Source organism: Pseudophryne corroboree, chromosome 7 (genome assembly GCF_028390025.1).
Source record: "Pseudophryne corroboree isolate aPseCor3 chromosome 7, aPseCor3.hap2, whole genome shotgun sequence".
Taxonomy (NCBI): Eukaryota; Metazoa; Chordata; class Amphibia; order Anura; family Myobatrachidae; genus Pseudophryne; species Pseudophryne corroboree.
The window spans coordinates 406,547,178-406,571,994 of NC_086450.1; the positions used below are offsets into that span (position 1 = coordinate 406,547,178).

Here is a 24,817-nt window from a genome sequence, read left to right on the forward strand (position 1 = left end):
CAGGGTATCAATATTTTCAGTCAGGGAATCCGACCAAGCCACCCCAGCGCTGCACATCCAGGCTGAGGCGATTGCTGGTCGCAGTATAACACCAGTATGTGTGTATATACTTTTTAGGATATTCTCCAGTTTTCTATCACCTGGTTCCTTGAGGGCGGCCGTATCAGGAGACGGTAACGCCACTTGTTTTGATAAGCATGTGAGCGCTTTATCTACCCTAGGGGGTGTTTCCCAACGCGCCCTAACCTCTGGCGGGAAAGGGTATAATGCCAATAATTTTTTAGAAATTATCAGTTTTTTATCGGGGGAAACCCACGCTTCATCACACACCTCATTTAATTCATCTGATTCAGGAAAAACTACAGGTAGTTTTTTCACACCCCACATAATACCCTTTTTTGTGGTACTTGTAGTATCAGAAATGTTCAAAACCTCCTTCATTGCCGTGATCATGTAACGTGTGGCCCTACTGGAAGTCACGTTTGTCTCCTCACCGTCGACACTGGAGTCAGTATCCGTGTCTGGGTCTGTGTCGACCATCTGAGGTAACGGGCGCTTTAGAGCCCCTGACGGTTTTTGAGACGCCTGGACAGGCACTAGCTGATTTGCCGGCTGTCTCATGTCGTCAACTGTCTTTTGTAAAGTGCTGACGCTATCACGTAATTCCTTCCATAAAACCATCCAGTCAGGTGTCGACTCCCTAGGGGGTGACATCACTATTACCGGCAATTTCTCCGCCTCCACATCATTTTCCTCCTCATACATGTCGACACAAACGTACCGACACACAGCACACACACCGGGAATGCTCTGATAGAGGACAGGACCCCACTAGCCCTTTGGGGAGACAGAGGGAGAGTTTGCCAGCACACACCAGAGCGCTATATATAAATATATAGGGACAACCTTATATAAGTGTTTCTCCCTTATATAGCTGCTGTATTTATTATTGCCAATTAGTGCCCCCCACCTCTCTTGTTTTACCCTGTTTCTGTAGTGCAGGACTGCAGGGGAGAGTCAGGGAGACGTCCTTCCAGCGGAGCTGTGAGGGAAAATGGCGCCTGTGTGCTGAGGAGATAGGCTCCGCCCCCTTCTCGGCGGCCTTTCTCCCGCTTTTTGTGGAAAACTGGCAGGGGTTAAATTCATCCATATAGCCCAGGAGCTATATGTGATGCATTTTTTTGCCAGCCAAGGTGTTTCTATTGCGTCTAAAGGCGCCCCCCCCCTAGCGCCCTGCACCCTCAGTGACCGGAGTGTGAAGTGTGCTGAGAGCAATGGCGCACAGCTGCAGTGCTGTGCGCTACCTTGTTGAAGACAGGACGTCTTCTGCCGCCGATTTTCCGGACCTCTTCTGTCTTCTGGCTCTGTAAGGGGGCCGGCGGCGCGGCTCTGGGACAGAGCTCCATGGCTGGGCCTGTGATCGGTCCCTCTGGAGCTAATGGTGTCCAGTAGCCTAAGAAGCCCAATCCACTCTGCACGCAGGTGAGTTCGCTTCTTCTCCCCTTAGTCCCTCGATGCAGTGAGCCTGTTGCCAGCAGGTCTCGCTGAACATAAAAAACCTAAAACTAAACTTTTCACGAAGCAGCTCAGGAGAGCCACCTAGTGTGCACCCTTCTCGTTCGGGCACAAAAATCTAACTGAGGCTTGGAGGAGGGTCATAGGGGGAGGAGCCAGTGCACACCAGGTAGTACTAAAGCTTTTACTTTTGTGCCAAGTCTCCTGCGGAGCCGCTATTCCCCATGGTCCTGACGGAGTCCCAGCATCCACAAGGACGTCAGAGAAAAGGGCTTCCATCTTCCGATAACTTTCTAATGGCTTGTCAATACCTTCCTGGTACATTTACTTTGAATGATCATTCACGTTTCTTCCATGTCAGTCAGGAGCGGAATGAGAACTTAACGTGGCCCGGGAAATATATGAAAAGTGGCCTCATGTAGGTTGGAGTAAGTCAGCTATAAGCGGGGCCCAACACAAACTGGGGATTAGCAAATTGTTAGCATTAGCCACAATGGTAGTGAGCAAGGCCAATGCAGCATGGTAGGCAGTCACAGCACCAGCAGAAGGATCCTGTCACAGGAGGTGGAGATCACACCAGTGGGTGAGGTATTGCACTGGTAGGCAGTCACAGCACCAGCAGAAGGATCCTGTCACAGTAGGTGGAGATCACACCAGTGGGTGAGGTAAGGCAATGGTAGGCAGTCACAGCACCAGCAGGAGGATCCTGTCACAGGAGGTGGAGATCACACCAGTGGGTGAGGTAAGGCAATGGTAGGCAGTCACAGCACCAGCAGGAGGATCCTGTCACAGGAGGTGGAGATCACACCAGTGGGTGAGGTATTACACTGGTAGGCAGTCACAGCACCAGCAGGAGGATCCTGTCACAGGAGGTGGAGATCACACCAGTGGGTGAGGTATTACACTGGTAGGCAGTCACAGCACCAGCAGGAGGATCCTGTCACAGGAGGTGGAGATCACACCAGTGGGTGAGGTATTACACTGGTAGGCAGTCACAGCACCAGCAGAAGGATCCTGTCACAGGAGGTGGAGATCACACCAGTGGGTGAGGCAAGGCAATGGTAGGCAGTCACAGCACCAGCAGGAGGATCCTGTCACAGAAGGTGGAGATCACACCAGTCGGTGAGGTATTACACTGGTAAGCAGTCACAACACCAGCAGAAGGATCCTGTCACAGGAGGTGGAGATCACACCAGTGGGTGAGGTATTACACTGGTAGGCAGTCACAGTACCAGCAGAAGGATCCTGTCACAGGAGGTGGAGATCACACCAGTGGGTGAGGTATTACACTGGTAGGCAGTCACAGCACCAGCAGGAGGATCCTGTCACAGGAGGTGGAGATCACACCAGTGGGTGAGGTATTACACTGGTAGGCAGTCACAGCACCAGCAGAAGGATCCTGTCACAGTAGGTGGAGATCACACCAGTGGGTGAGGTAAGGCAATGGTAGGCAGTCACAGCACCAGCAGGAGGATCCTGTCACAGAAGGTGGAGATCACACCAGTGGGTGAGGTATTACACTGGTAGGCAGTCACAGCACCAGCAGAAGGATCCTGTCACAGTAGGTGGAGATCACACCAGTGGGTGAGGTATTACACTGGTAGGCAGTCACAGCACCAGCAGGAGGATCCTGTCAAAGGAGGTGGAGCTCACACCAGTGGGTGAGGTATTACACTGGTAGACAGTCACAGCACCAGCAGAAGGATCCTGTCACAGGAGGTGGAGATCACACCAGTGGGTGAGGTATTACACTGGTAGACAGTCACAGCACCAGCAGAAGGATCCTGTCACAGGATGTGGAGATCACACCAGTGGGTGAGGCAAGGCAATGGTAGGCAGTCACAGCACCAGCAGGAGGATCCTGTCACAGTAGGTGGAGATCACACCAGTCGGTGAGGTATTACACTGGTAAGCAGTCACAACACCAGCAGAAGGATCCTGTCACAGGAGGTGGAGATCACACCAGTGGGTGAGGTATTACACTGGTAGGCAGTCACAGCACCAGCAGGAGGATCCAGTCACAGGAGGTGGAGATCACAACAGTGGGTGAGGTATTACACTGGTAAGCAGTCACAACACCAGCAGAAGGATCCTGTCACAGAAGGTGGAGATCACACCAGTGGGTGAGGTATTGCACTGGTAGGCAGTCACAGCACCAGCAGGAGGATCCAGTCACAGGAGGTGGAGATCACAACAGTGGGTGAGGTATTACACTGGTAGGCAGTCACAGCACCAGCAGAAGGATCCTGTCACAGTAGGTGGAGATCACACCAGTGGGTGAGGTATTGCACTGGTAGGCAGTCACAGCACCAGCAGGAGGATCCAGTCACAGGAGGTGGAGATCACAACAGTGGGTGAGGTATTACACTGGTAGGCAGTCACAGCACCAGCAGAAGGATCCTGTCACAGTAGGTGGAGATCACACCAGTGGGTGAGGTAAGGCAATGGTAGGCAGTCACAGCACCAGCAGAAGGATCCTGTCACAGTAGGTGGAGATCACAACAGTGGGTGAGGTATTACACTGGTAGGCAGTCACAGCACCAGCAGAAGGATCCTGTCACAGTAGGTGGAGATCACACCAGTGGGTGAGGTAAGGCAATGGTAGGCAGTCACAGCACCAGCAGAAGGATCCTGTCACAGGAGGTGGAGATCACACCAGTGGGTGAGGTATTACACTGGTAGGCAGTCACAGCCCCAGCAGAAGGATCCTGTCACAGGAGGTGGAGATCACACCAGTGGGTGAGGTATTGCACTGGTAGGCAGTCACAGCACCAGCAGAAGGATCCTGTCACAGTAGGTGGAGATCACACCAGTGGGTGAGGTATTGCACTGGATGGCAGGACACCAGGGTGACAAGTGCACACATTAAATGATTACTACTACTTAATCCAACAGCAGGAAATTCCGAAGATTAGCACCGACTTGGTAAAAGGTCATTATAAAATAGATCGTTCTTACTGTGGTCTCATCCATTGCTAAACACCCACTGGTCTCACATTTTTCCTTGCAGTGTAAAAGAAAAATTTAATCACAAAGCCTCTGTCTACCATTCCAGTGAGAGATATTCAATACAAGGAGCATCCCAGTGACCCCCATACAATGCCCAAGGAGAATCCCAGTGACCACCATACAATGCGTATAGCAACCAACCAGGTTCTAGCTATCATTTTATAGAATATATTTGATAAATGATAGCTAGAAACTCATTGGTTGCTATGGACAACAAACTCTTTAGAAGGTTTTCTACATCTCTCCCTTGGGTATTGCCGCAATGCCCAGCTGAGCACATATCGGGCACTTATGGTAGTGCCCAAATCTCAGGTTTTCTCCCCTCCATGTTGTAATGCCGGTAGGACAAGGTGTGCCATTGGAGCTCCTGAACTGGCATGGCCCTGTCCGGCTCAGATAAGGCCAAAGATAAAAGAAAAAGTCATGTTACAGAACAGTGTTATTAGCTAATATGGGGAGATATTGGTTACACATATAGGGCCTGATTCTCAGATATACATAATTCTCTGATGTTTAATGATCTGCGCATGAGCAGGCACCATACTGCACACGTGCAGATCTGGTCCCGCGTCATCCTGAGTAACCTCAAGGTTACTTGATGTCCTATGTGCACGCAGATGATCCCGTGCTGCCCCTTCAGATGCAGCAGCACATTACAGAATCCTGGGCTCATTTTTTACTTAATACATCTCATGTAGCTTTTGCATAATTCTGCACAACTGAAGAGGTGCCATTAGTGTCCATCTCTGAATCAGACCCATAATTATATAGGGGCAGGGGTTTAACTAGAACTTTGTGGGCCCCATAGCAACATTTTTAAGCCCCCCCCCCCAACTCAGGTCTCCAGAGAGAGAATGGCAGCAAGGACACAGAGAGAGGGTCCTGGAAAAGACATAGAAACAGAGAGAGGCAGCAGGGCCGTAGGGACAGAGTGAGGCAGTAGGGGCGGAGGGACAGAAAGAGAGGCAGCAGGGGTGAAGAAACAGAGAGAGAGGCAGCAGGGATGTAGAGACAGATACAGAGGTAATTGGAACATGCAATAAAAGAAAAAAAAATGAATACGTGAACAATGTCAGCAATTCTGCATATAATATACATGCCCAGATAAAATACATATAAAATCCCAAGTTTAAAGGAAGTAATGACAGGCCGCTTCTGTTGCCATAACAACATGAATGCATCTATCCTGAATCCAGAAATATAGAGTGTCCAACACGTCACCAAGACAGCAGGCGGGGAGGAAATGAAGCAGTCACAGTGTCATCTCCATGGGAATGGAAAAGCAGTGATGGAGATTATGGAAGCATAAAAGATGGCAGCAGATAGACGCCGGGCCAGAACACGTGACCAATATCAAGCGACAGCAGTGTTAATATAAAAACACACTGTTGCTCTGGAGATGAGAACTGTTTATGGTCACATGATTTAGAGGAGATCTATGATTGGAGAGAGACCAGCCTCAGCAGTTATGTATTTTTCAGTAGGGGGAAGTGAAGGGATTGGATATTATGGGTATATAAGGATTGTTTGGATGGACTAGCTAGTGTTCACTCTAGGATTTTTTTAGGGCAGGGTGTGCTGATCATTGAGGAGGGCACATTTTCATTTTGAAGGGCACATTTTTGAGGTGACGCTTTGCGCACAAAGCATAGCGCATATGTTTATAGATTTTATACATATTTTCCCCTTAATGTTTCATTTACCCCTACATACATATAGGACACCCATATAACACCCAACATCTGTACTGAGAAAAATACTATATTTGTCCAGTCTTCTTGAAAGAACGGCTACAGTATATACATAATAAGTAGATAATAATAAATATCTCCTCCACTGCTGAAATAGTTATAATCCTTGTGTGTTATAAATACGGCAAAGTTAAGCAGAGGGTTAAAATATACAGTATAGGTACAAAATAAAAGTCTGTTCTTCTTCTAAGCAAATAGTGTAAGCAGTACATGCTCTCTGCTTACCTTGTTCTTTCCCTCTATATCAGAGTGCTGTGTTATGCCGGCAGCCACAGCAGTGATGCCATTTACAGTGCCTCCTCTGCCATCCATTTTATTAAGGATATAAATTGTTTCTAATTTCAGAGGTAGGCAAGGAGTTGACAACTACATTGTAACATGCACTCTGACTGTTGCATTCTGTATACAAGGGGGCGATTTATGATCCTGCAGGGTGCACTGAAAAAGGGCAGGGTGCTTTTTCACATTACAAAAATGGGCAGGGTGCAGCACCCTGCTGAAACAGCCTAGAAGGAACACTAACTGGCAACACTCATTACCTTGAAAAAGACCCCAGAGGGTGTTGAAACGCGTTAGTGGGGATCAGGCAACTGGAGAGTGCAAGGGAGGACATTACCTTAAGGAGCGGAGTGCCTGCAAGTCTACTCGGGATACCGCATGGTGGTATATCATCCTCCCTATGCTCTTTTGGAACTGATTAAAACCCAGTTACTAGATTTCTGGTAATTACCCATTTGCAATCACTGCCTGTCTGATCCCATTCTTGAGTGTTGTATACATGTTCCTTTGGACTTATTTTATTGTATGATGTGTCCTTTTTTAATCACAAAAAAATGTATTATGCTATGTGTTTTTTCACTCTTTCTTGCATGTACTGAAAAAATATGATATCATTGAAAGAGGCATTTGGCACAGTACTGATGAAATTTCTGTTTGAAAAAAAATGAGGATTTTGGATTCTATATTTTAAAGGGACAGTACACGTCATAAAGGAAAGTGACTTTATTTGATCCTAACACAATCTAAGGAATCGCTAACCTTTTACATTTCATTTCTCAAGAGAAATTATGCCTTTTTGCAAATGACTCAAAGGTATGCAACAGGGTAGACACAGCGGGAGGGGTTTGTAGGAGGATCTAGGTAGATTGGTTAAGAATGTGGCAACTACAGTTTAATTCCAAATCATGCACTTGAGTCTCATTAGCACAAAGGCTAAATAAAGAATAAGCAGCACTATAATGGAAACTACTGAGGAGGATTGGGACCAATATATATATCAGGTCGTGTATCCCTTATGCAAAATGCTTGGGATCAGAAGCATTTTGGAAAATGGATTATTCCGTATTTCGGAATATTTAAAAAATGTTGCCCCTACTATAATTCCAGATACAAGTAATGCCCCGAGTATAGTGCCCCTGCCATCCTCACCCAATCACCTACCCTCTGCCACCCTCATCCAGTCACCTGCCCCCTGCTACCAGGGCCGCCATCAGGGGGGTACTGGGCGCACAGCAGTCCTGGGCCCAGACTCTCTGACAGAGAGGGTAGGGCACGGGCAGCTCATGCCGCTGTCTGTTCACCGCCGCCGCCCGTCCATCCACCGCCGTGCATTGTCCACCCGCAGTTAGGGTTTCCACTTCATCCCTTTAATTCTGGACACACATTAATTACACAGGTTCTGTGGCAGATTAAAACCAGGTGAAATGGAGTCTTGAAGTCAGCCAGCCACAGAACCTGTGTAGTTAATATGTGTCCAGAATTAAAGGGATGAGGTGACAACCCTACCCACAGTGCTCTATTGAAAATGTTCCTCCCAAGATGGTCACCGCCTCAGAGGAGACAGTTATTAAAGATACTAGAGGAGGCCACATAACTGTCTACTCTGAGGCGGCTGCCATTTTTGGAGGGTCATTTTCAGTAGTTTGAAAGCAGGCAGGCGCGAACAGTGCTGCGGCCTCCACCTGGACATTAGAGTATTTGCATCTAGGTGAGGAGAGTGGCCACCGGCTCTGTCCTTCCTGCAGCGTGATCTGCCCCAAGCTCCAGCCAGCACAGACAGTATGGTCAGGTCACCAAGACAGAGGAGCTCAGAGTGCAGAGATATTCTGCCCTTGCTCAATGGCTGCCCCAACAGAAGGGCAGCACCCTACTGTGGTAATGGCACTACTGTATTTTCTCCTACATCTGTGTGGCGTGTGTGAGTGTGTGTATACAGTGTGCTGCTGTGTGAGTGTGTGTGTACAGTGTGCTGCTGTGTGAGTGTGTGTATACAGTGTGCTGCTGTGTGAGTGTGTGTATACAGTGTGCTGCTGTGTGAGTGTGTGTATACAGTGTGCTGCTGTGTGTGTGTATACAGTGTGCTGCTGTGTGAGTACAGTGTGCTGCTGTGTGTGTGTGTATACAGTGTGCTGCTGTGTGAGTGTGTATACAGTGTGCTGCTGTGTGAGTGTGTATACAGTGTGCTGATGTGTGAGTGTGTGTACACAGTGTGCTGCTGTGTGAGTGTGTGTACACAGTGTGCTGCTGTGTGAGTGTGTGTACACAGTGTGCTGCTGTGAGTGTGTGTATACAGTGTGCTGATGTGTGAGTGTGTGTACACAGTGTGCTGCTGTGTGAGTGTGTGTACACAGTGTGCTGCTGTGTGAGTGTGTGTACACAGTGTGCTGCTGTGTGAGTGTGTGTACACAGTGTGCTGCTGTGTGTGTGTGTGTGTGTGTACACAGTGTGCTGCTGTGTGAGTGTGTGTATACAGTGTGCTGCTGTGTGAGTGTGTGTATACAGTGTGCTGCTGTGTGAGTGTGTGTATACAGTGTGCTGCTGTGTGAGTGTGTGTATACAGTGTGCTGCTGTGTGAGTGTGTGTATACAGTGTGCTGCTGTGTGAGTGTGTGTATACAGTGTGCTGCTGTGTGAGTGTGTGTATACAGTGTGCTGCTGTGTGAGTGTGTGTATACAGTGTGCTGCTGTGTGAGTGTGTGTATACAGTGTGCTGCTGTGAGTGTGTGTATACAGTGTGCTGCTGTGTGAGTGTGTGTGTACAGTGTGCTGCTGTGTGAGTGTGTGTGTACAGTGTGCTGCTGTGTGAGTGTGTGTATACAGTGTGCTGCTGTGTGAGTGTGTGTACAGTGTGCTGCTGTGTGAGTGTGTATACAGTGTGCTGCTGTGTGAGCGTGTGTATACAGTGTGCTGCTGTGTGAGTGTGTGTATACAGTGTGCTGCTGTGTGAGCGTGTGTACAGTGTGCTGCTGTGTGAGCGTGTGTACAGTGTGCTGCTGTGAGTGTGTATACAGTGTGCTGCTGTGTGTGTGTGTGTACAGTGTGCTGCTGTGTGAGTGTGTGTATACAGTGTGCTGCTGTGTGAGTGTGTGTATACAGTGTGCTGCTGTGTGAGTGTGTGTATACAGTGTGCTGCTGTGTGAGTGTGTGTATACAGTGTGCTGCTGTGTGAGTGTGTGTATACAGTGTGCTGCTGTGAGTGTGTGTATACAGTGTGCTGCTGTGTGAGTGTGTGTGTACAGTGTGCTGCTGTGTGAGTGTGTGTGTACAGTGTGCTGCTGTGTGAGTGTGTGTGTACAGTGTGCTGCTGTGTGAGTGTGTGTATACAGTGTGCTGCTGTGTGAGTGTGTGTACAGTGTGCTGCTGTGTGAGTGTGTATACAGTGTGCTGCTGTGTGAGTGTGTGTATACAGTGTGCTGCTGTGTCACAGGGACACCACTGGGTTGCCAGGAGAGGGGCCCGGTGATATAAGAGGCCGGGCAGGTGAGCAGAGCAGCATCGTGCTGCAGGTGAGATGCTGGGCGGGAGGTGATGGAGTCGCTCCCCTGCTCGCTGCTCTCGCTGGCCGTGCTATGTACGCGAGGGGCTTTTCTGCTGGCCTGTGCCAGGAGCCTCCTCCTCAGCCTCAGTCTGCTGCCCCTGCTCCAGCCCACTCCCATCCTCGCTCTCTGCTGATGTCCGGAGCCCGTTCCTGCCCGCGGTGCTGCTGCTGCTGCCGCTGGCGGCTGCCGAGTCAGCCCCTGGTCATCCTACGGAGCTCGGACGAGGTAGGCTACATCCTGGAGCGGGGGCCAGAGCCGGATGAACACCTCTAACCTAATCAGCGTTCTGGCTCAATTTCCTGCCAACGGACCACATAAGAACCCCTAGCCAGGGGCCGCAAAAGGATGCGGTAGGGACCGCATGCGGCCCGTGGGCCGCAAGTTTACCACCCCTGCTGTATAGTTATTAGCAACAGAAGGGATGAGGGTAGGAGACAGCGACAGTCAGGAGATGCTGGTTTTTAAAAGGGAGGAAGTTGCAAGTGAAAGTAATTAAAACAGGTAATTGACAAGTGCCGCCAACAGCGCCCGCTACCTTGCAGCGCTATGTGCTGTGCCCCCTCCGCACACACCTAATTACGGCCCTGCCTGATAGACGAGGTACAGTACTAAGCGCTACGTAGTATTTGGGTGAATACGAAAAGTTAAATGCTACAAACCAAAATGTTTCAGTTTTGTTAGGAAGAGGTTATTAAAATATAGCTAATAGCATAAAGTACCCAATAATATTTACCCATTAATATGTAATAATAATGCAAACAACAAGTTGCCAAATTTTAGGACATTATAAAGCACTTGTACAACAGCCAACAAAGTATGTGTAATGGTAGCATCCAAGTAACTACACAGCGTTCTCAGGGCTTATGTGTAAATTGTGTTGCACCATAAGCAATACGTGTGCAAATCTTAGTTTTCACAGTAAAAATCACAGCTAGCATGCCAGGTCTATTACTGTTTTATAGTTTTATTTTCTCCTTTTTTTCTCAACAAGTGGCATTGGCCACCATCACTATATTATAGTGACAGCCTTTACCATGGGGGCGAACGGGCAGCAGGGATTACATGACTGCTATCCATTGCTAGGCTGTATTCTAAAAGACAGCTGTAGGAGAAGTGGCTCCATGATGATAGCCTACAGGTACATTGTAAGACCACATTAGTTATATGGAAACTTCCAGCACAAAGCTGAAAAGACATACTCACCCTAGCTGTATTAACTCATTCAACTTGGCAGCGTTCTTATCATCCATACCTGGAATGCAGAAAGACATCAGTGCCACTAGTCGATTTTAGGGAAAAAGGCTACCTTGATTTATTAGCAAAATAATCAGAGTTAAAATTGCAAACAACTGACTTCACAGCTACAAACTTCATGCGGACACGCAACTTATTGGTTATCGCAGCTTTATACCATAATTTGCAAATTACAGTTTCTGTTATATGATCACATCATATGGAATGAGATATTTCCATGAATTCCATTCTACACTGCCTAACTCAGTAACCAACATTATAAAGGGACTTGTCATAAAGGTCCCAGCTTTGTCCCATCATACCTGCAGTGCCCTATACAGTCCTCTAAGAGAATCTCTGTGATAGAGGGGCAGATGTATTAACCTGGAGAAGGCATAAGGAAGTGATAAACCAGTGATACGTGCAAGGTGATAAAGGCACCAGCCAATCAGCTCCAATATGTAAATTAACAGTTAGGATCTGATTGGCTGCTGACTTTATCACCTTGCATTTATCACTGGTTTATCACTTCCTTATGCCTTTAACAGGTTAATACATCTGCCCCAGAGTGCTTAAGAGATGCCGGGAGGTTCCCAATTGTACTCTTATTCTACTACAGCTGTATCACAGACACAACGAGCTATGTTCATATGGGCAAATATGACAGACTAAAGAAAACGTTATTGAATGAAAAAATACAACTTACAGCCGCCAATCTTCTTCCGCAATTTCCCGTAACATATTAGTCCATAAAGCTCTTGTGAGGACTTCTTAAGACCGCAAGAAAAAACTACAAGATAAAAGAAAGACAATGTGTCAAACTACGTACTATTATAATCATGGTTTGTTTATTTTATCTAGAAAGCAACAACACATTACATCATGCTATCATTGAGGGGTCCAGAATATGACAAACATATGACATAAAACAGAAAGCAAAAATAGCCCTGCCTAAAGGTGCTTGTAATATAAGAGGAGTGAGGAACAGGATACAAAAGGCAGCTGAATAACACTTACTGCACATGAGATAAGTGCGGATGGTTACCATAAGGCAGCGGCATTATCAACCTCCTATATGGTCATGCTCTATGCTGCTGGGAAGAGCAGGACAGATGTTCCCCATATTCGGTGGCAGGTGCCGTCACTAAGGAGGCAGTGGAGATCCCCAGAGGAGGAACAGAGGTAACAAGAACAGCTAAATTCACTGAATCCAGCAGAAGCAGTCTTCAACAGATCTTCTGCACAAACCAGTCTTTGGTGTGAGGACGCCTTGGTGCTAACATGTAATTTCCTAAAGTGGTCACACATTTTTTTGGACGTTTTATATATGTGGGAAGATTATTATGAAGGCGGCAGGGAACATGACGGATCTCTAAGTGCAGCCACCTCTAGCTGCCGCTTGTATCCACACTATGAGACATCATACAATAGGGAGGCAGTAAAGACCAGAGTGAAACGTGTCACACTACAAAAACATACTTCGGAGGGCGGATTGGGGGTCACAGACTTCAAAGCCTATTATATAGCGGCCACCCTAGCACAATGCACTCAATGGAATACTCCGAGAGTTGAGAGGGTTTGGGTCTCAATTGAGGCCGACTCTCTTAATTTGAACTCTCTCTCTCTCTTCCTTATTGTGGCTCTCCTATGTAACACGTCCCCGTTCCGTTAAGTCACACCCAGTAGTCTCCCATTCTTTAGACGTCTGGGATTTATCTAACCGTAAATTCCATTTGGCACCGCCCCCTAGTCCTCTGGCCCCAATATTTGATAATACCTTGTTTCAGCCTGGCCGTCACCCTAATGCCTTGCCACAGTGGCGGAGGGAGGTGATTATACTATTAAATGATCTGACCTCAGACTCTCTGTTTCCGACCTTTGCAGAATTACAATCTAAATAGGCTTTGCCTCTTCTTCCAATACCTGCAAATCTGACATTTCCACTCCACGTTTCTCACACAGATTAATCATAGGCCATTAACTTCTCTGGAAGTTCTTGCACTATGCACGAACTCGACTAAAGGACTTATTTCCACTATCTATAGATCACTAGTACCCCACGGACAATTGGATAGGGAACCTCATGAAAGGGCGTGGGAATCGGATCTGGGAGAAACATTTGATTCTGAGGAGTGGACAGATATCTACACTAGCTTAGCATCTAGCTCCATTTGTGTCCGGGCGTACTATAGATGGTATGTTCCCACCCGACTTGCCAAGATGTTTCCAGACACATCTCAACTCTGCTGGAGATGTAAAACGATGGATGGTACGTTTTAGCATATTTGGTGGGAATGCCCTAGACTACTCCGTCTCTGGAGGGAACTTAGATCCCTCTTCAGTTCGATCCTGGAGATCTGCATCCCCATGTGTCCCAAGCACTTCCTTCTCTCTGTATCACTCCCTGGGGCCTCGCGATGTCAGACTAAATTGTTCACCCATATGGTCCTGGCAGCCAGATGTGCCATTGCTTCGGCCTGGAAATCCACAGAGGCTCCCACTCTGGGAGAAATTGTAGGAAAGATATGGCACATCTATACTATGGAACATATTAGTAGCATCTTAAAGGGTTCTTCAGAGGCCTTTCTTAGGATCTGGGAACCATGGACGTCCTTTTTCAAGACCTCTCCACCTTTCCGTTAATGGGGCTTGGCCCTATCGAAAGCTTTCAACAATGTACATTCTCACATACGTTTTTTTTTTTTTTTTTGTTATTTTACTGTTCCCATTTGGACGGGGCCGGCCGGGTCACCCCACCCTTCAACATTACTACTTTTCTTCCCCTCCTCTGGCTTTTGATCTCGTGTCCCTGTCGCTCCTCTCTTCTTTTTCTCCCTCTGCCGCTCTTTCTATTCCTATACGGTCTTATAATATCTTAAAAAATTGATGAGTATAAGTTTTGTCCAGATAGAAATTAGGCTCACAATACTTTGTCTATTTCAGTTTTTGATCACCCCTAAGGGGATGTTCAATGTATTTTTATGACTGAGAATATTCTGACACAATACTATTACATGTTCCTGTTTGTATCTCATCTGCCTAATAAACAAATATTTAAAAAAAAATAGGGAGGCAGTAAAGCTGGATACACACTACAAGGATTATCTGTCCAATCCTTCTGATGGAAATGAAAATCTGGTAATGTATGGGAGCAAATGACGATCAAACATTTGGACCCAAAAGTAGGAAAATGGTCAAAAACTGTTATTTGGATAAATTGGTTAAATCAAATGGAATGTTTGTAGGTTGTACATACAGCACTCACTACAGAACAGTCTTCCATTTAAGAAGAAGTGGCATCTTGCTTTGAAAATAGACAGACAGGGAAAAGATATGAACTTTTAAGAACAAACAGGTAAATGTACCAAGCAGCAAAAAGAGTGGAAAGTGGACAAATGGAGTGCCCGTAGAAACTAATCAGCTTCAAGGCAGCATTCACCAAATACAGAATAAAAATTGATAGGTAGAATGTGATTGGTTGCCATGGGCAACTTCTCCAATGGTCTACGTTTCCACTCTTTTCACTGCTTGATACATCAACTCCAAAGTTTAAAATACTTTCTAGACCAGAGGTTCTCAAATGCGGTCCTCAAGGCACCCCAGTGGTCCAGGTTATAAGTGTATCCATGCATGGCCACAGATGACTTAATTAGCACCTCAGTCAATTTGATTTAACCATCTGTGCTGAGTAATGGATATGCCAAAAACCTGGAACGTTAAGGTGCCTTGAGGACCACGTCTGAGAACCCCTGGTCTAGACTCTAGAGCATGGGTCTTCAACCTGCGGCCATCCAGCTGATGTGGAACTACACATCCCAGCATGCCCTGCCTTAGGTTTTAGCATGTCTTAATAGCATCCTGCATGATAAACAGAAGACAGACTAACCTAAAAGAAGAAGATGTATGAAAACAAAATGCTGGCAACGATATATAGGTATCCGGATGATAGGTCGACCTTAATTAGGTCGACATGGACAAAAGCTTGACATGTCATTAGGTCGACATGTAAAAGTCGACAGATACAAAAGGTTGACACAAATATGGATAACAAGCTTTTTTTTTTGGGGGGGGGGGGGGGGGAGGGTTACATTTTTTTTTATTTTTATTTTTACTTTTTCACACTTTACCGTCCACGTGTACTATGACTGGGAATAGTATCCTGTGCGAAGCGCAGCAGTAGAGGAGTGAGGCACCTTGTTTGAAGCATGGCAAGCGAAGCGAGCCATGTCAGGGACGCGGTACAGTAATTGGCGTTCTATGTGCTGTGAAGGTGAAAACAACATCAAAAGAAGAAAAAAAAAAAAATATGTGATATCAACCTTTTCTGTGTTGACCCTTTCCAGAGTCGACTTTTTGTCTCTGTCAACCTTTTGACCATGACGACTTTTGCCATGTCGACCAATAGTGGTCAACCCTGTGATCCAAACCAGATATACAAACCTTGCAGAAATGAGTTTTCGAGCACTAAGCATGGTTTCACTTACGAGGTTCAAAATATATTTTGCCATAAGAATCATGACTTTAAAAACTTCTACTATGTTAAAGCAACCAAGCTAAATCCTGATAAATGAAATGATCCTTTTACTTAACAGGCCCATCTTAGAAGCAGATGCCATGACAGGCCTGCTGCAAACTTAAGAATGTCTGTGTCCAAAGATCTTCTTGGCCAGCCTGAGAACACTTTAATTACCTGTGCACCCTCTCTTTACTAATCCCAGGACCGAACCAGAGCAATCTGTGGCACTTTCGAGGCATGGGTGCTGAAGAAGATTGTAACATTGACTGTAGTGAGGAAGAAAACTCATACCAAGCCCTGAACTAAAGCTAGCTTTCTCAGTACTGATGTGGCTAAGAGTTCTTTAGTTCTATCATCCATGCAGCTAGATTTAAATTGGCAAATAGTTTTAAATAGGTAAAAGCAACACAATTTATCATTAAAACGAATTGCTGCTTATAGTGACTTTATCGCTGGAAATCGTTTTGGCCAGCAAACCAGGTTTCAGTACATTTGGGCCTATGTAGGAGACTGGGGAATCGGTTAAAAAAAAAAATACTTAATGTTGCTATAAGATACTGAATTCTTCACTTTTCCAATGTGGCTTTTTCATGTCGCCTTAAGTTGAATAAAATATGTAAAAATAATATTTGTTGTGGGCTAATTGTTACACGACATTAGACGGATCAGAATTAGTGACTTGGTAAGGACTACATGATGTAAACCATGTCCTCATATGTACAAAAAGCGAAGATTTAGAAGAGTATGTACATATATTACAATTTATATTATAGATATTGTGGGAAGGAAGACAGCGAGTTCTCACCATTGTTGAAGTCAATGTACTTGGAGATCTTGTGCCAGGTTCTGTAGTAGAAGTGCCGAACCTGCTCCTTATTCTTCACCATGCTGGCCGGTTTCGCTTTCTTCTTATACTTGAGGGCAATGTTGTTTTGAATGGCTTCAAAATCCTTCCCATGCTGTAGCAAAAAGTGCAGATTTTACAAACTACTTAGAGTAATTACCATATTTGTTTAGCTCACATAACGGCTGCCACTATTCTGTATAAGAGAGAGACTCTGATTAACACCCTGATACCTAGAGACACCAGGAAAATATACATTATGGTAATAACTTACCATTGATAACGCTATTTCTCCTAAGTCCACAGGATAACAATGGGACATGATGAAGCGACAGCGGATTTGCACCAATCGCTCAAAGCTTTTCCGGTCTCCCAGCAAGCAATGAGCCCGTCCATATATCCCCGCCACCTTTCTCAGGCAAATCAGTTGTATTCCAAAGCTCAAAGAAGGAGCATCATAGATAGCCCTAATCAGGCGATAAGAACACACATGCACACCCTTCCGTACAAGAAGGAATAGGTTAGTGAGTAAAAGGATCCTCAAATCAGGTGCGTCAGGGTGGGATCCCTGCAGACTTAGGAGAAATACCGTTATCAACGGTAAGTTCTTATCATAACGTATATATTTCTCCAGCAGGGTCCACAGGTTATCCACAGGATAACAATGGGATTTCCCAAAGCAGTTCAGTGGTGGAGACGCACCTGATTGGACAGGAGAATCCTTCACCCGAATTCAGCATCATGAGAGGCAAAGGTATCTATGGCATAATGTCTAATGAATGTGTTAATGGAAGACCATGTAGCCACATGGTCTTCCATTAACACATTCATTAGACATTATGCCATGGATACCTTTGCCTCTCATGGCATAATATCTAATGAACATATCTGTTGTGCTGAAGCACCACTTTGTGCTGCCCATGATGGACCTAACTTACGAGTAGAGTGAGCAGAGACATTAGCAGGAATAGGGAGATCAGCCTGAGACTATGCTTCTGAAATAGTCATCCGAAGCCATCTTGCCAGTGTCCGCTTATCAACAGGCCATCCTCTCTTGTGAAATCTGTAGAGAATGAAGAGAGAATCTGTCTTTCTGATGGTACTGGTACGATCCATGTAGATCCTTAATGCCCAGACTACGTCCAGCAACGCTTCTCCTGCAGAAAGGCCCGGTACCTGGAAAGCCGGAACTACAATTTCTTCATTAATGTGGAATTTAGACACCACCTTCGGAAGATACCCAGATCTAGTTCTGAGAACTGCTTTATCTGGATAAAAAAAAAAAATCAGAAATGGGGAATGACAGGATAATGCCCCCAAATCTGATACTCTTCTAGCTGACACCATAGCCAGTAGAAAGAGAACTTTAACTGTCAACCACTTAAGATCCACTTTATTAAGTGGTTCAAACAGGGCAACTAGAAGTATTTTCAGCACTAGACTTAAGTCCCAAGGCACTGTAGGAGGAACAAAAGGAGGTTGAATGTGCAGTATTCCCTGGAAAGAAGTACGCACATCCTGTAAATTGGCAATTTTCTTTTGGAACCATACAGTCAATGCCGACACTTGCACTCTCAAGGAAGCTACCTTCAAACCTTTATCCATTCCTGCCTGAAGGAATGCTAAGACCCTGGAAACTCTGAAAGACTTAGGATCCATTTTCCGTTCACTGCACCAATGAATATAGGTTTGCCATATTCTGTGATAAATGCGAGCTGAGGAAGGTTTCCTTGCTCTGAGCACAGTTTGAATTACCTGTTGTGAGAATCCTCTTGACTTCAGGATAGAAGTTTTAAGAGCCACGCCGTCAAAGAAAGTCGATCCAAATGTCTGTGATAACAAGGACCCTGCATCAGTAGATCTGGACGTTGAGGGAGCAGAAGTGGAACATCCATCGACATCCTCTGCAGATCTGTGTACCAATGTCTTCTGAGCCAAGCCGGAGCTATTCGTATCACGGCACCTTTTCCCTGCTCTATCTTTCTCACCACCTTGGGTAATAGGGTGATTGGAGGAAACACATAAGCCAGATGAAAATCCCATTTCACCAACAGGGCATCCACAAAGATCGCTCTGGGATCCTTTGTTCTTGACCCGTATGCGAGCACTTTGTTGTTCAGCCGGTACGCCATGAGATCCAACTCTGGCAATCCCCAATTGTCTACTAGAGTCTGGAAGACCTCCAGTTGTAGAGCTCATTCGCTTTCCTGAATGGCGTGTTGACTGAGGAAGTTCCCAGTTTAGGACTCTCGGAACGAACACTGTGGATAAGACTGGATGATGAAGTTCTGCCCACTCTAGAAAGTGACTTACCTCCTTCATCGCTTTTTGGCTGCGAGTTCCTCCCTGATGGTTGAGGTACGCTACTGCCGTCGCATTGTCCAAGCGGATCTGGAATGGTTTTCCCCGAAAAATGTCGTCTGCCTGAATCAGTGCCATGTATATGGCCCGAAGTTCCAATATATTTATTGGCTGGCAACTTTCTTCCTTGGTCCATTGCCCCTGAAAACACAACCTTCCTGACACTGCTCCCCAGCCCTGGAGACTGGCGTCTGTCGTCAGAAATTCCCAATCTGATATCCAAAAGGGTCTCCCCTTGTCCAGATGGGATGTCTGTAGCCACCAGGCTAATGACCTTCTTACTTCTATCGTGAGAACCATAGTCTGTGTTTTTATCGTCTGATGCAACCCATTCCATTTGGCAAGAATCAGATGCTGCAGAGGCCTTGAGTGCATACTCCACCATGTCGAACGTTGACACCATCCAACCCATCACGCGCATTGCTGCGTGAATGGATACCTTTTGACTGTGTAACAAGTCCTGAATCCTTGACTGAACCCTGGATATCTTGTTCAGAGGTAAAAATACTCTCTGAAGACTTGAATCCAGTACAGCCCCCAAGTGAGTCATCCGTTGTGACGGAACCAGAGACAATTTTGCCCAATTTATGAGCCACTCGTGGTTCTGCAGGCACGTTATTGTCTGTTGCAGATGACATAAGAGCAATTCCTGCGTCCGTGCCAGGATTAAAAAGATCGTCGAGGTATGGAAATATTCTTATCCCCTGCTGGTGGAGATAAGCTGCCATTAACACCATCATTTTGGTAAATACTCAGGGAGCTGTGGCTACCCCAAAAGGTAGAGCATGGAACTGAAAATGCTGTTGCGAAGATAGCGAACCTCAGATAGCACTCATGGGACAGTGCAATAGGAACATGTAGTTAAGCATCCTGTATATCCAGGGATACCATATAATCCCCTGGCTCCATGGCCAAAATGATGGAACGTAACGTCTCCATGTGAAACCGAGGTACCCAAATGTATTTGGTTAGTACTTTGAGATTGAGAATGGGCCAAAATTACCCATTCGGCTTCTGACCTAAAAATAGGTTGGCATAAAAACCCTGTACTCGTTGTGCAGGAGGAACTGGAATGACTACTCCTGACTGAAGGAATGTCTGAACTGCCTCTAACAAAGCCCTGCCTTCGTCTCCACCCGAGACGGGCTGGTACAAAAAAACCTTTGAGGAGGGTGCTTCCTTGAAGGCAAAAGCATAACCTAGAGATACCTGATGGCTTATTATCTGTTTTCCCAACCGGTCCTCTAGTAGCCCAATGCTTTTTATAGTCTTACCAGACTTGTTGTATTGGGGCTGCTTGCCATTACTTTTTCCTTTAGCTTTTTCCTTGAGACCGAAAGGGCCAAAAAGCCGGAACTTTAGGTTTGAAATTGTATGTGGAAGGAAACTTGACCTTCTTGGAGTATGCTTCTGGCTCCAGAATATCAGTCAACTCTTTACCAAAAATTGAATCTCCAGAAAAGGGCAAAGATTCCAAAACCTTCTTAGATTCTGAATCAGCTTTCCACGTACATAGCCAAACTGCTCTCAGAACAGCTATTGTTGAAGCTGATGCCCTGGAGGCAATAGTACCCATATCCAATGCTGCTTCTTCCAAGAACATTGCAGCATGTTTTATATGAGCTATACGGGATTTTTGCTCTATAGAAGCTATTGAAAAATCCCCTAAAATTCATCACTGCCTTTGCCATCCAAGCTGAAGCCATGGCTGGCCTTATGATTGCCCCAGACAGGGAAAAAATTGTTTTTAGAAAACCATCCACTTTCCTATCCGTGACATCATTTAATGAGGATGAAAGCAAAGGTAATGTAGATTTTCACACTAATCGAATTACATGCGTATCTACTTTAGGAGCCACCTCCCTTTTTAAACAATCCCCAGCTGGAAGAGGATAATTGGAATTCCATTTCTTAGGAATTCTAAACTTCTTATTGGGCGTAGCCCAATACTCTTCCATAATTTCCGTCAGCTGATCTGACCCTGGAAACTCAGTCTTAACTGTTTTGGGACATTTAAAACACATGTGCCTTGGTTTTTAACACAGGCTCTGCTGAATCCTCTAAGGATAGAATGGCTTTCATTGCTTTAATTCACTCAGCTATATCCACTGGGCTGAGACCTTCCTCCTCCTCGTATGCCGAAGTAGAATTTATTGAGCTTTCATCTTCCGATGAATCCTCATCTCAAAAGTGTAGCCTGTGCGGGTGAAGATTTACTTACCACCGTCTTATCAGCTTGTTTCTTTTGAGAGGCTGCTGCTGGATGTATTACACCATAGATAGGGAGCTGCATGTAAGGGTTAATAGTGTAACCTATCCCTGGTACAGGAGTTGGAGGAATTATCCGTTCAGCTATACTAGATAAAGTCTGTGCAAACATAGCCCAAGGTGGATCCATCTGCACATGAATCTGCCTTGTATTTTTCATTAACCCCTGGTGAAACCTAAAACAATTTGCACACAAACAATCCTGAACCAGATCCTGAGAGGAGAACATAGCTTTGCAAGACAAACATGATATGAGTGTTGGTGTTGCTGTGAGTGTACCTTCCTCACCTTTGCCGCTCTTGGACATGATAAATAATCAACACTTCCACAGTGTACTACACAATTTGTGACTGTAATCACTTTAAACTTCTTAAAGTGACATACAATCTGACCCTACCCAAGGACCAGCACTGAGGATCGGAATAAACAAACTGACAGAAATATAGTAAAGTCAGCAATCACTCTAGCAGTCAGTCACATGTTATATATTAGTATAATAAGCAATATGAACATATCATCAACTACATTTTAAGTATATAGGAGAAAATATTACTGCATCATGTTTAAACAGATATAACGTATTCAGATGCAATTGCGAAAGAAACAGTAAACAGACTCATATGCAATAGGCACTTATCTAACTATTTGTACTCAAAATGGGTAGATAGAGACTTTGTGCTGTATTACCCATACTCAGTAGAGTGGGATACAAGGAAACTCACCTCGTTTCCTGGACCGATCAATACGTTAGCGAACGTTGAGTGGATCCAGACGCTACTAGTGTACACTGCCGCTCCATGAACCTATAGTGAACACAGACACTCAGTGAACACCGACGCACCAGTCACACAGCTGCCTATGCTGCAACTGGGTCCCCTTCGTGTACAGCGTCTGAGACAGAAGCGGGAAACAGTTCATGACGGGGGACTCGGAGGAAACTGGTCATGAACCAGGGGGAGGGGCGACCAGGAGAGCATCTGACTCCCCACTGCTGACATCAACCCTAGGGATTGCGGCCTCATACTATTCCTGGAGCCTCTTATCACTAAGGCCTAGCTCTGGTGCACCAGTGGCGGCAGCCGCGGCAGCGATTGTTTGGTAGTCTCCTCCCTAAACAGTGCGGCTGTGTCCGTATTCCCCTACTAAGCGGAACCGATGCCTTACCTTCTCCCCGTGCTCCAGCCACAGCCTGGTAACATCTGCTGGACCTGCTAGTATATCCGACACAGATGCCTGCCGAAACAGCACTGTACTCAAGGTTAAGCGTTGTCACAACCCGGCAAAGAGATGTTGGAGCGACTCTTTCTAAAGTACGTATAAGATTTTTAGAAAGATCACTCAAGAAAAAAATAGTAAGACTATAAAAATAAAATAAGAAAGCTTAGGGTTGCTAAAAACCAGCAGCCCTCTGACCATGGTCCAGCTCCTGCCGCACCAAACAAAAAACTGATTTGCCTGAGCAAGGAGGCGGGGATATATGTACGGGCCCGTTGCATGCTGGGAGGCCAGAAAAGCTTTGACCGATTGGTGCAAATACTCTGTCGCTTCATCATATCCCATTGTTATCCTGTGGACCCTGCCGGAGAAATGTACAATTAAACAAATACGCAATTTTAAGACCCAAGAAAAAGCAGTAGAGTGATCAAAGGCCCACTCAAACTACATAGTCCTGGAAACTGTACTCACTTCATAGAGCGCCTCAAAGAAGGTATTTTTGTCTTCTGTGCTCCAGGATTCCCATTGCCTCCGCACCTTCTTCTTACTGCCCTCATCCTTCTCTCCAGCAGAGGGAGCTACGTTGCGGCCAGGTGCTTTTGCAGTACTGGGTGCCAATCCTGTGGAGCAGCTTGGCGAGGTCGGGGTGGCATTGTCCAGCGCTGAAAACAAAAAAATAAATGGTATGGACATCTACGGGGCTATCCAATTTTTTTGCAGTTAGGGCACCGCCGGCACTCTTGCCCGTTCTGCTCGCAGCCTCCTATGGTCGCAAGCAGAAAAGTGCCCAAACTGGACTTTTTGCATCGCTGCCAGGATTTACGCAGCAAAACCCAGTACTTTAGGTCATGTTAAAAATAAGAATTTACTTACCGATAATTCTATTTCTCGGAGTCCGTAGTGGATGCTGGGGTTCCTGAAAGGACCATGGGGAATAGCGGCTCCGCAGGAGACAGGGCACAAAAAAGTAAAGCTTTTACCAGATCAGGTGGTGTGCACTGGCTCCTCCCCCCATGACCCTCCTCCAGACTCCAGTTAGGTACTGTGCCCGGACGAGCGTACACAATAAGGGAGGCAATTTGAATCCCGGGTAAGACTCATACCAGCCACACCAATCACACCGTACAACTTGTGATCTAAACCCAGTTAACAGTATGATAACAGAAAGAGCCTCTTAAAGATGGCTCCTTAACAATATAACCCGAATTTGTTAACAATAACTATGTACAGTATTGCAGATAATCCGCACTTGGGATGGGCGCCCAGCATCCACTACGGACTCCGAGAAATAGAATTATCGGTAAGTAAATTCTTATTTTCTCTATCGTCCTAAGTGGATGCTGGGGTTCCTGAAAGGACCATGGGGATTATACCAAAGCTCCCAAACGGGCGGGAGAGTGCGGATGACTCTGCAGCACCGAATGAGAGAATTCCAAGTCCTCTTTTGCCAGGGTATCAAATTTGTAGAATTTTACAAACGTGTTTTCCCCCGACCACGTAGCTGCTCGGCAGAATTGTAATGCCGAGACCCCTCGGGCAGCCGCCCAAGATGAGCCCACCTTCCTTGTGGAATGGGCCTTAACAGATTTAGGCTGTGGCAGGCCTGCCACAGAATGAGCAAGTTGAATTGTGTTACAAATCCAACGAGCAATCGTCTGCTTAGAAGCAGGGGCACCCAACTTGTTGGGTGCATATAGTATCAACAGCGAGTCAGATTTTCTGACTTCAGCCGTCCTTGAAATGTATATTTTTAAGGCTCTGACAACGTCCAACAACTTGGAGTCCTCCAAGTCGCCAGTGGCCGCAGGCACCACAATAGGTTGGTTCAGGTGAAACGCTGATACCACCTTAGGGAGAAAATGCGGACGAGTCCTCAGTTCTGCCCTATCCGAATGGAAGATTAGATAAGGGCTTTTATAAGATAAAGCCGCCAATTCAGATACTCTCCTGGCGGAAGCCAGGGCCAGTAACATAGTCACTTTCCATGTGAGATATTTAAAATCCACCTTTTTCAATGGTTCAAACCAATGGGATTTGAGGAAATCTAAAACTACATTTAGATCCCACGGTGCCACCGGAGGCACCACAGGAGGCTGTATATGCAGTACTCCTTTAACAAAAGTCTGTACCTCAGGAACTGAGGCCAATTCTTTTTGGAAGAATATTGACAGGGCCGAAATTTGAACCTTAATAGATCTCAATTTGAGACCCCTAGACAATCCTGATTGTAGGAAATGTAGGAAACGACCCAGTTGAAATTCCTCCGTCGGAACACTCCGATCCTCGCA

General features: G+C 46.0%; 1 protein-coding gene across 2 annotated transcripts in view; it reads right to left on the reverse strand.

Moving 5' to 3' along the window:
* The window catches only part of CRAMP1 (cramped chromatin regulator homolog 1), a 167,607-nt gene that overhangs the window by 117,162 nt on the left and 25,628 nt on the right, over positions 1-24,817 (reverse strand). For both annotated transcript variants that reach the window (XM_063934661.1, XM_063934660.1), the window contains exons 3-6: positions 23,001-23,191; positions 16,647-16,800; positions 12,032-12,115; positions 11,296-11,344 (exon numbers count right to left, since the gene is read on the reverse strand). In XM_063934661.1, coding sequence (XP_063790731.1) covers positions 11,296-11,344; positions 12,032-12,115; positions 16,647-16,800; positions 23,001-23,191 — 478 coding nt within the window. The remainder of the gene's footprint in view (positions 1-11,295; positions 11,345-12,031; positions 12,116-16,646; positions 16,801-23,000; positions 23,192-24,817) is intronic.